Source organism: Phaethon aethereus (assembly GCF_964289735.1).
Source record: "Phaethon aethereus genome assembly, chromosome: 2".
In the NCBI taxonomy this organism is placed as follows: domain Eukaryota; kingdom Metazoa; phylum Chordata; class Aves; order Phaethontiformes; family Phaethontidae; genus Phaethon; species Phaethon aethereus.
In genome coordinates this window covers 124,030,299-124,042,741 of record NC_138582.1, presented here as the reverse complement: position 1 = coordinate 124,042,741, position 12,443 = coordinate 124,030,299, and the positions used below count along the sequence as shown (strand labels likewise).

The window sequence follows — 12,443 nt, the reverse complement described above, 5'->3', positions numbered from 1 at the left end:
TATGCCATGACACTGTTATAAACCAAGATGTTGTTTAAAATAATTTTACCAAGGCTAGGAAATCCCAGAATGCGTATAAAGAGACTGCAGTCCAGTGAATTGTGTTTCAGATGATTCTTCATGGGCACTAAATGGTACCATTTTCACCTGTCTTACCTCCTGCTCTATATAAGCAAACTTGTTTCCTCTCTTATTTTTAGTATTGGCAGTAAATTTATTAATATAGGAAGACTTTAAAATTGCAATATTCAGGTTTGATTTAAATGGCCATGTTTTGTTGTAACTTGGGGTTTTTTCTTTGGAAAAAAAATGAAAAAAATACCCTCCTCTTATGACAAACTGTATTCTAAATTAGTAGCAGCTAGAATTCAACTAGCAGCTATAAATTCTAATTCATGCTTCTTCCAAGAGCAGATGTCAGCTTCAATTACTATTTTACAAATTCATTTTTCTCAGAAAATGAGATGCATGGAGAATAATATTGTTGATGTTTCTTCAGCTGTGTGTCTACAGCTTTTAATAATAAGATCCTGCTTAGCTCATGGGAAAACATGTCCTAAATATGCTTTAGATTTTGCAGGCCTTTGAAGTAAGACATCAGAGAGTTTTGTTTGCAATCAAATTAAGGTGCTTTAATTCAGGAATTATGAAGTAATTAAGGATTAATTATGAAAATTATCATTGTGTCTTCAAGTGAAGAAATTTTCATTCAGCAGTAGTATGATGAAAGTCAAAGTCCATTGAGGCTTGAAGGTGAAGGTAGGGGCTAATATTAACAATTCAGATTTTCTTTTACTAGCTTTTATATAATAAATCTTTCCATTTACCCTCCCCCTTTTTTTTTAAATAAGCCCTTGCCTTAGACTTTGCCTTACTTTTCACGTTCCCAAGATTGACGAGCTGTCAGAACTAGAAAGGTATTGCCCTACCTTTAGAAATAAGCTCCTAAAAAATCAATCATGGAACTTATAATGCACTTAAAGGGTCTTTATAAAGCACCAGACAAGCTTTGCTGCAGATGCAGTTTTGAACCCAGAGCAGTTTCTTTTGAGTTTCAGGGAAGTTCTTCTAATCATTCACGGTCAGTAATGACAACATACTGAGTGTCAGGGAGATGGAAAGGGAGATGTCATGGGAGAGGAAAAGGACCTTTTGTGTTGTAACTGAGATAAACCTGTTTGTTTACTGAGCCATGAGATGTTGTGGCAGATATCCTAAGATTTTCTGGTACAGTTAGAAAACAATTTTTTGTATGAGATCAAACATATGTAATTTCCTGGTTCTTGATACATTCTTGATAAATGTAACAATCTTTTATAGCAGTTTTCGCGTTACTACCGTTTAGCTACAAAATGGCACGATCACACTCTGTTTTAAAGAGAAATATACGGTTAATAAATTAATGCTTAGAAATAGGCTGTGCAGGGACACATCAGAGTTGGATGTATTGATGAGAATCCTAAGTAAAACAGCTGGACTCCGTGGGGATACCCTTGAGTTAGGGAGAACAGGATTTAGTGACATCTGCTGAAATTATTCTTTCAAAGATCCCTGCACTTGCTTTTATGCCCCGTGAGCCCTAATCATGACAGATTTGCCTCCTACTTTACAATATGCTTGTTGGTGTGGGATGCAGGCAGCCTGGCTGCATCCGAAAGGATAAATAAATGCCCACCGGAATGGATATTCCATGCCCAGAAAGCTTCTTTTTTAAAGTTTACATTGAGGTAGCCGTGAACAACATTAGTATTTTCAAATAACTGAGTTGTCTGTGGCAGGCTTAGGGGCCGTGTGTTTGCCGTCTGCGGGACGGCCAGAGGGACCTTCACGGTGCCGTCCCGCTGTGCTCAGTGGGGACTTGTGTGGAGCGCGGTGGCTCGGCAGCCGCGGAGCCTCTCCCTGCTCCCCAGCGTGGACCGCGCCGCGGCTCCCTGGGGCACTAGTGAAAACCCTGTTTGCGAGCGAAAAGGGGTGGGTGAGGGAGAGCAGAATGGTTTTAAACGATAGTCGTTATCATGCTGAATGACATTTGAAAGTGAGAAGCTGAAAACCCCCTTAGCTGCTGATTTGTGTCATAGTTATCCTTCAAGGCAGGCAGTGACAAGCTGTTGAGATATTAACCCAGCTGCTAACGCCCACGGAGGAGCGCAGACTTAAGCATTAATCTTGTTTTGTGGCTTTTGTCAGTGTTGCATAAAGGTAGTGTATTGTAATTGATCTCCAGACCAGAAAGGAAATGTTAATACATAGCTAGTAGCAGAATAGTCAAAATAAAGACCCACGGGATAATAGAAAATTCTTCGTTCACCCAGGGAAAGATTTACAACTTCCTCAACCAATTGAGAACACAACATTATTATATTGTCAAATTTTAGTAATTTTGCAGTGATGCATAGGAAATCAACCGCAAATCACCAGATAGCCTGATAAATTCATTTGGGCCCAGATCCACTAAATGACTTGGAACATTCTGAGACACCCTGAGTATAAAATTGCAGTTCTCGAGCCTCCTATTTAGGTCCCCTCTAGTGCTGGCGGTGAGTCAAAGCAGTAAGTGCCTATGATTTTGCTGATACTCATACTGCTTCTCACATGCACAGAAGCGCCTTACCCTTGATAGAACTAAGTCCCTATCTCATGCCCAAACCCCATCATTATCCACAAATCAGGTATCTGTCTGCCTCTGTGGCCTCTGGGGCTTGTTCCAGTTAATTTTCTCTAGGCGTGGGTTGTGCACTGCACAAAAGCTGGCAGCAAGAGGCATTTTATTTCAGACCACAACTTCCATGGATGACATGGATGACGGGCAATATCTGCTGCCCAGCCTGTAGGTTGGTGGTCGCAGCATGCCTCCAGGCTGTGGATGTTCCCAGACCTGCGCCTCCTCTGCCTGCAGCTTTGGGACTGCTCCCTGCAGCCAGAAGGAGTGAGGGAAGTTGGGCTCCCTGTTCAATCACTTGCAGTTTGCGGTGAGAAAGCACGCTCCCTGGGCACTCCGCTCACACGTGGTAGTCTGTGTTTCAGTCCCAGGGACTGAAGCACTCCAAGGACTGCTCATACTATTTTACCCAGGGACTGTTCCATGCAAATAACATTTGCACATACCTCCAACATTGTCCTTTGTCCCCAGTCTCTCCAGAGTTATCCTCCATCATTGCCCATTGTCTTCTGGGCCAATACATCCTTTTTTTCAGGGCATGGTTTAGTGGGCATGGTGGCGTTGGCTTGATGGTTGGACTAGATGATCTTAAAGGTCTTTTCCAACCTTAATGATTCTGTGATCTGCTTTCATGCAGGTCAGAATAAAGATGAAGGAGAGTCCTTTGTCCCCCAGTCTGACTGGTGGTTATGGTACTGCACTGGGAGGTGTGGGTTTGAATTTCCCTCTACCCTCAGGTTTCCAGCTCTCTGTGTGAATGCTTTAACCGTGGACCCTGGGATAAAGGGGGACAACTGAGTACCTGTGTGGTCATGTTGAATTGCTGCAAGTCCTGGGTAGAGAGAGGTGATTCTCAAGTTTACTGAAGCCAGACAGGTGTCAGATTTAGGATATGCCTTTCTTCAGTTGTGGTGGGCTGTTGCTTTGGGTGGATGCCTTTCTGGGGTGCCTGCATTATACAGGGAGGTTAGGGTTCAACCAGGGAGCTGACAATTTCATTGCATGAACAAGATGCTTAAAAGGTAGGAAACATAGCATTCAGACGCCAGCGATGAATCCCTCTGTATATCTAAGTCTTTGTAACACAGTGAAACAAAAGAAAGAACCATCTGAGATAGGACATTTAAGCACATTAGTGTATATCATCCTGGGTCAGACCCCTGGATGGCAGAGCCTGATGAAACTCCCTTGATTTCAGCATAGGAAAATACCATTTAGGGCAGTGTGGGGTGGGATTCTGTCTCACAAAGCTTGTCAGAGTAATGAAATCCCAGATGTCAGGTATCCTCTTTGTTAGTGTAGTCTTGGCTGAGAAAGAGATGATGGCTCATTTCTAGAGGAAAATAGTGAGTTTGTAGGGAGTGAGCCACAAGATAGCACAAAGACAGTAAATGCCAGTAAATCAGAAAATATGGCCAAAAGGGAATGTAAATGGGAACTCTGTACTTGTTTGGTGGCACGGCTTTTAACCATTTCAAAACTATAAATGCGGGTGTCCCGTATTTCATGTGAAATAGAAGTAACTATAAACAGAAGGACAGAGCAAAATCCGTAATTGTGCCTCTGTAGGACTTCACAGGGATGGAAAAATATCTCCTGGCACAGGACTGGGGCCATAATGTGCCAAACTCACTTTCCAGGGAGCCACTTCGCCCCTCCCTCCATCAGGGCGATAGATTCACACAGTAACGTCTGTTTGACATTTACTGTCTTAGATCCTAGACTTCTGCCTCTCTGGCAGAAAATGCATGATGTGGTAGCAGACACACATTAATGCAGCTCTCAAGTACAAACAGAGCCTGATGTCTTCTTTTGTAAAAGCAGGTTATAATTTTTGTTGCCTACCCCTTAATTTTCAACCTATGAACATTTTCCCTCTAATTCTGTTGTATCAGCTATTATACAGATGAGCTGATTTGCATGCTCTGCCAAGCTTCACCAAAAAGATTCAAGTCTGCAGGTCACATTTATTAGCAGAAGCAATACTCCCGAGGTATGTGTTTGCTTAATTTTTCATCTTTAAATAGACAGGACTGCCAAAAAATTAAACATACTTGTCTAAGAGGGAGAGAGGAGTCAGTAAAGGTGTTGATGAAGTAGCAGTGGTTTCAAAATAGCTTCTCATGTATTGATTTTTAACCGTTGGAGAGAATTTCTGTGATATTTCTGACGAAGTTTTGTGAAGAAATGTACATGATTTGCCAAACAAATCCCTACTTAGCTTTCTGTGGTAGTCTAATCCCTAGGTTTCTGGTGTCTGAGAATTAATCACTTCCAACAGTTTTCCCTAAACAGCACTGTCGGTAGAAAAAAAAGGGAAGTTTCTAGTTACGGGTAGCGGGACTGAATCAGGTCTGGACCTGCAGAGATTCCAGCTTGGCCCTGTGGCTTCTGATCCGCCCCTGTGTCAGGAGCCAGCAGGAGGGGTAATGTGTAGCTGAAGCAGGGATCACAGCTGGGCATGACCGAGCCGTGGAAAAGTGGAGAGCAGGCGGGGTGTGAGGAGAAGTGTTTCCTCCTTGTGAGATCAGAGCAGTCATCTAGGATATCCTTCAGGCAAAAATACCGTATTAGTATGTATTGTCCATTTTTACCAGCAGTAGGTCCTACTTTGTGTAACAACAGGATTCTTCAGAAGTCTCTTATACGCTAATAAAGTGGTTCGTTATTACTGAGGAAACTGTATGCTCTCCTATCAAATGAAGCTTGAGAAACAATAAAGTGAAATTCTTCGCAATGGTTTTCTAAGAATGGAGGAATTCACAAATGTGGAAATTTTACTGGCTGCAGTCAGTAATGTTCTTACAATGTTCTTCCTCAGCAATAACAGGATGACCCCAGATGAAAAGCAGCTGTCCCTTTAGGTGAATTATGCTATTGGGTTAGAAGAGTTGGCCTCGCCCCGGTGTTAGACACGTAGCAAAATCGGTACAAAACCAGCGAAAAAGCTGCAACTGGGAGTATGTGATGTTGGGGGCAGTGTACGGGTTTAACCATTTAAACTGCTTTTGGGGAGTCTTGTGCGTGCTCCCTCTGACCCCACGTGCAAAGCGTCAGAGCGCTAAGCCTCGATGCTGGCACCAGGAGGCAGCCCCGATCCCTTTCTCTACTCCCGTACAGCTCAGAAAGGGCGATCCCTGGCCTGCCCGCAAGCCGAGCGTGTCCCGGCTCCGGCTGCCCCGTGCCTGCTGCCGGCAGCGTGAGCCCAGGGCCGCGGGCAGCTCCCCGCGGGCAGCGGGCGCGGCCCGGCAGGCAGGAGGCCGTACTCTGCTCACGCCTGAAGACGTGCGGGCAAGCGCGGGGTGTGCAGAAGTGGGGAGCAGCTCACAGCCCCCACCGGAGGCCGTATAGGCAGTACCTACCTATAGGTAGTGCTAATCCTTTAGCAATAGTAGGCAGCTCGCTGCTGGGGTGGTACGTGAGGCAGTTCCCATCCAGGGAGGACTCCGTGGGCCGTCCTCTCGGTTTACTCTAACATCCTTTTACTAGTTTACTTCCTAGACTTGTAGGAAGCGGTGTGTGACAGAGGCTCAGTGGAAAGGGAACGTGAGCGCAGACATTCAGGCTGAAAGTTCGGAATACTCTACGGTTCACTTCCTAGTACCTCCTTTTTGTCTAAAAGAATTACCACCAAGAAAAGTGTTAAGGCATGAACGTTGTGCTAGAGACACAATATGTGTGATGCTTGAGAAATATGTGAGGGCATTAGAATCTCAAGTACCACTAGTTCATTTTAGTGTATAGGAATAATTTGTCAGTGAAACCTTGTTCAGATATGCTGAGGAGGGTTATTGAAGAGGTCTTCATGCCACAATGGATTTTCTGAAAAAAAACCCAAACAACAAAAACCAACCAACTAAAAAAAACCAACCACCCCACACCAAAACCCCAAATACTCTTGAAATCCTCGAAAATGCTAGTGGGAGGAAAGGCTGCTTACCACAACTTTACCTAACCAAAACAAGACTGTTTTTAATGCAAATTGCAGATGTTTCCACAAGGTGGTCCCAGTTAGTCCAGCTCAGTTTCTGACTAAGTGAAGGGCATCATTACTCCTGAAATGTGCAAGTCTGAAGTTAGAGACAATTAAATCTCAACTGTTCTGACATATAAAAGAAAGCAAGCAACACAGTTCCTGTGGCAGACGTGTGCAGAGCAGGCAGATAGTTTCTGACATGCTGAAGGAAGATTACTCCAATATTTTCATCAAAATATTATGAACCCATCACTGAGTGGAATATTTTGTGTTACCTGTGGCATGTGACACATGAATTTAAAGATTTTTGCCTTTAGAAAAAGAAGTTCTGTTCATTGTCTTGCACTATGCAAATGGATCTTCTTTATAAATCAACATTAAGATCCTGTGAGTGTATTCTTTGTCAATGAATTACAGATCTGAGTGGTGCTGTAGGGAAAGAAAAAACTGTCAGCTCGTGCTGATCTTGTGCAATGGTTTCCTTGTTGTTTGGTAGAAGATAATACAAAGCAATGAATCCTGAAATGTGTTTGTTGGCATAAAGTGCCACTGGTATATGGGGGACTGGGGTTGCTCCTTTTGGTTTTGATGAAATCCAGAGGCAATAAGGCATGTGTGTGTACTGGCTTTGCTGTAGATAAAACAGTATGTCAGATTCGGCATGAAAAGGAATCTTGGTTTGTAACGATGACGATGGCCATGCTTCCAATGACTTCACTGTATGGCCAGATTTTTCTCCTGGGCTCCTTGTATAACAAACAGTAGTAGAGAAATCCCACAGGAAATTTTAGTTCCTTGTACTGACAGACAAACAAAGTGCATCATTGTTTCATTTTAATCAAAGGTAGCTACAAAATTTAAAAATATCAGTACTCACTATTGCTTGTATTAATATATAACGTGAATTAACTTTTACTTGACCTTTACGTACTATTTATCCCCAGATCTGCCGTTGGGAAGCTGGGAGCAGAGGTGTTTGAGGCTGTGTACAGCTATCTCAAGCAAGCGAGACAGCAGAATGCCGGTGAGGAGGAGATCAGGAGATGCCTGGAGAAACTGGTTTCTAGAGCAAGCGATTGCTTTGAAGTAGATCAGATTCTCTACTTCGAGGAGCAGCTACAGGCTTCAGAAGCACATCTCCAGCTGTAAAATGTGTGTCAGTAACAGGACTGGAAATGGCAAGGAGGAGTGAAAGTGCTGAGTTGCCTTCTTCAGGCCAGCGAGCAAGTACGGGAGATGTTTGGAGGAAACTGCTGAAGGTAACGTGGTACATAAGCCTGTGGGTAAAACTCCATTTAAGGTTCCAGACCACAGTGAGAAGCAGGTAAATACGGTACAGATTACAGGGGCAGGAAGAAGAACAAATGTTTGTGACAGTGAAGGGAGGATTCACCACTACCAGCACCCCTTTTTCACCACTTAGGACATAAAGAAAGGTTCTCCTGGGCCTTGGCCAGGCGTCGGTCCTGTGCTCAGAGCATTGCTGGCAAAGCTGACTCTGGTGGAAATGGTGCAGGATTAGACTCCAGCTGCTGTTGATTCCCACGCTAACTGGTCTTCATGACGTGTAAGCCCATATTTTTTGTACGTTGGTAGATTTACCCTGAACATAGGTGTGTATGTACGGCTACTCAGCCACTAATTGTCTTGTTAGTATTCATTGTTCAAAAGGACTGCATTTAATCTGTGTGACTTTCAAAGGAACTGTGAAAATACATGCATATATATATATATTTATATACATATATGCACGATCACATACACAGAGGTAGGCACATATATCCATAGAGGCAGAAAGATGTCTGGCCATACGTGGTACGTGTGTGCCTGTATAGGGACAGAGAGGTGGGACCTGAGTTATAGTTGACTATGTTAGATAGGAATTCTTACTGTAACTTCTGAGAGCTTTGGGTCAAATTCATTGTACACAGATGGAACAATAAACTGATTTTTTGGGGGCTTGCACATGGTTACTGTTAATGTTTTTTCTGAGTGTTCATGCTCCCTTCTTCATATGCATCACACTTTTGCCAATTTCAACCGTATCTCATGCTCTGGTTATATTCCTGATGTCTTCCTTCTACCTCTTCCTTCTTTATTCTGCATTCTGAGCTCCTTCATCTATCTGTGTAAAGCACTAAAGGATAACGAAGCGGTACAATCTATAAAGGAATGTCAAATGAATTGTGGACCAAATTAATTTTAAGCATTGAGCCATTATCGTAATCCTCATGTTTCCTGCTTTTGTGCCACAACTCTTAAAGGGCTCGGGGAATGAATTAAATAAATTCTGAGAAATTCATAATATGAATATCAAAAAACATGGCTATTTGACCTGAGATGAGTTATTTACAGCTAAGGATACCAGTATGGATAGTAAATTAAGCAGTGCTACCGATCCACCTTTGTCACATGCTTTAAAAGAGTCAAAGGGAAAGGTAAGTGGAGTCGTCTTAAACTGCCTCAGCAGCAAAACAAACTGAGGTACCAAAGGACATGCCCAGATGTGGCAGAAGATGTGGCATTATACTTCCAACTCAAAGTAACAGGAGGTTCTGGCATGTCTGATTTCAGCTTTTATTTGGAATACATGGTGTTACAAACAGGAGGCTAAAATCCACTATGATGTTCACCGAGATAGGGAAACTTTTTTTTTCTTCTGTGTGGTGGTTCAGATCCCATAGGTGGAGAGACAGTTTGAAGCACAGTCAGATTTCAGTCTCTTTCCTGTTACTACTTCTTGTACTTACACTACCCATCCTTCTCAATGTTGTGTCTGCATACCTGCTTCCATATCTTTTGCACATGGCTTCATTTAATACTGTTTAAAAACAGAAGTGCCAAAGTCCAAGATATAGGAGGAGTTGCTTGGATGTTGCAGGGACTAAAAAGTTCACAAAGCAAACAATAAGTAACTAACATGTGAGAATGATGTCAGAGGGAGATAATCTTGACTACTGCACACACTTCTGGCTATGATTCAGTGATTTATCACAAAAACTTCAAAAACAGCTTCTGTAAGCAGTCAGTTCCTTTCTACTAATGCTGAACACCTCATCAGACTTTTTTTGTGCAGCATGCAAGAAAAAAGAGCTGCACAGGAATGGGTCAGGCTCTCTAAGGCTGCCAAGCACTAGGGAGATCATTAAAGGACAACCCTTAAAGCCAGGAAAACATGGTTTAGCAGTGCAAATTACCCTCAGGGAAATGGTTGCTCTCTGATGAGCAGTACTTTCGCTTGTTGCACATGAGAAAGAAATCACAGCGCCTTTTACAGTTACTTCAGTTGCTTTCCTCGCTCTGCACGATATGACCTTCAAGTCGTGTGAGGATCTGGAGGATGCTTTACTGGTTATATGCTTTACTGGTTATATGCTTTAAAATACGCTTTGTTTTTGTTTTTTCCATCAATCGTACTACGATTAGGCAATGTGGTATGCATATTAAACTCAGCAGGAAACTTTTTGTCTTCGAACTGTAGTAAAAACACAGAAATAAATCCCATGGATTTGACAGAAATTCTTACATCACTGTTTCTGTTGAGGGCCACTACAGTAGGGTGTTAGGTTGCATGATATGCCTTTGTCGCTACTCGCATTTTCCAATAAAACCTCACCTTTTTCAGATCTTGTCCCTTCCAATATTCTCAGCAAATTGTTGGGTTTGAAATTGCATCATCCAGACCAGGACTGGCTCATACCTTAGAGACAATGAGGTCTATCCCCGCCAGAACTTGATAAAACCCAATGAATTTGTCTTCTGTCATTCTGCCTTCCACGGGGCAGGATATGTACCAGGAGTTCCATAGCTGGCTTTTGGTTTGTTTTTACTGGTGCTTAAAGGCCTCAGAGGATTCTCCTGCACTTACGCAGCTGCACAGTAAGTAGCCTTCAGTGGGGATTTTGTCTGCTATCACCAAGCTTGCAGAGATGGGCACGTGGGTATACAGAAAAAAGCTACAAGGTCTCTTTCCCGTCAATTGTGATATTTTTCTGTTTTCCCGCGTATAACAACTAAATATACTCATCATGTTAGTATTGTCTTGATAATGTATAGCCTACACTGGTCTTTTTTTGTGTGGTATTGTTATCATAAACCTTTGTTGCATTATACATGCGTGCACAAGCACGCACTTGTCTCCTATCAGATTTTCTCTTGAGGTCACTGTTGGCTAAAAATCTACTGATCCTGAATATTTCAGGCTAAACAGATCAATGAAGATTTTATAAAAATGTATATAGACACGTGAACCAAAAATTGTGACTGAGAACAACTTACACACCTTGGGGTAGAGAGGTTGGTGCCATTGTGCTAGGTAGACTCTCTGCTGTGTTTAGGGAAGCTGCATTTGGTACAGTGGTATGAGTATTAAAGGTAACAGCATTTGTTGAGATGCCATGCTGATAATCTCTCTATATGGTTATCAGATTAATTATTTTTCTGTAACAAAGTTTAGTATGAAGAGAGAATAGTAAATTTTGAATTCACAAAAAAATTATGGTACTGAATCCTTAGAGATCAGTAGGTCCTTGGAAGAGCAAAAAGTCTCAAGAAAGCAGGAGAGATCACTAGTCATAAAGTCCATTAAGTTAAGCAATGGTTGAGCGCAGTCAGGCTTTTAACAGGCCTTACTCTTCCATGAACAGGTCAATCTACAAAGACAGAAGTGCAGAGTCCTTTTCTAACCTAATAAAGCCTTGATGGAAGGAGAGAAACAGATTGAATTCATTGCATTATCTATTGGACAAATGCAGTGACTTGCCAGAAAAGAAAAAAAAAATGTTAAGAGAACAGATCTTGTATAAGATACATTTTAGTTTTCAGTTTTATTCTGCTTCCTCAGGGAAAAGGGCTTAAGATGAAGAAAAGACTGAGTTCCCTGTCTTTTATATGTGAAATACATTTCATATGTGAAAACTTCTCTGAAATACAAGCAAGTTCATTTCCAGCAAAATCCCATTGCTGGTGATCATTAGTAGAAATCTAAAAGGAAGGAGGAGGATTGTTATTATCATGGACATGGATCTTCAGTAATAAAAACCCAACAGAGCTGCTGGAAGTAAATGTGAGGAAATAAATGTAAAGACATTAGATTGCTGTGGATGGGGCTTCATAAAAGGTCCCATTTGACCTACATATTTGTACCTAAAGCTTCACAAGCATCAGGCAACCTCGCTGCTTTTTTATTGACTCTCCTAAAAGTGCTACAAGCTGTATTACTTGATGCAGAGATATTGCAAATAAAGGAAGTGAGGTGAGTAATTATTTAATGCTTTGGGACCTTGAGGCTGGTAAAAAGGTGCTTGAACTATAACGGGAAGAAGAACATTTGAGTTTTTTGGTAAGAAGCAGAGCTGTCAATGTCTTGTCCACAGCTGCATTAGGAGGCAGACCAATTATATTTGTCACAGCAAACAGGAAGTAAATCCTTTCTTAGAAATGACTGGCCTCCCAGATAATCCCTAGAAGGCATCAGAGTCGTCTCTCTCTATTAGAGTTTTACAGCGTCTGAAAATCTTGCCTGCAGAAAAGGACCACGCTTTCTACAGGACCTGGCTCTGTGGGTGCTGCCTTGTGACGACCAGCTCTGAGATGTCCTCGGGGCCAGACCACACACAAATCTGCAACTGTCATGGCCAGAGCTCACCCCCAGCTAATGCTGGGTCTCCAAGTCCACACCTGGCTGAAGTGATGGAGCATCAGGCTGATACAGAGGTGAAAAAAAGGTAGGAGGAAGTAGGCTTACAGATAGCTCTAAGACTGACCTTTCAGTGCACGGTAGGTGCAACCAGTGCTATCTGAAGGAAT

The 12,443-nt window shown here is 42.4% G+C and overlaps 1 protein-coding gene across 1 annotated transcript in view; it reads left to right on the top strand.

Moving 5' to 3' along the window:
• Nucleotides 1-7,784, top strand: part of NEK11 (NIMA related kinase 11) — a gene marked incomplete at both ends in the record, with an annotated part of 99,259 nt that extends 91,475 nt beyond the window's left edge. Inside the window, one exon of the mRNA XM_081996360.1 lies at nt 7,580-7,784. Coding sequence (XP_081852486.1) covers nt 7,580-7,784 — 205 coding nt within the window. The remainder of the gene's footprint in view (nt 1-7,579) is intronic.
• Between the last annotated feature and the right edge of the window lie 4,659 nt (nt 7,785-12,443).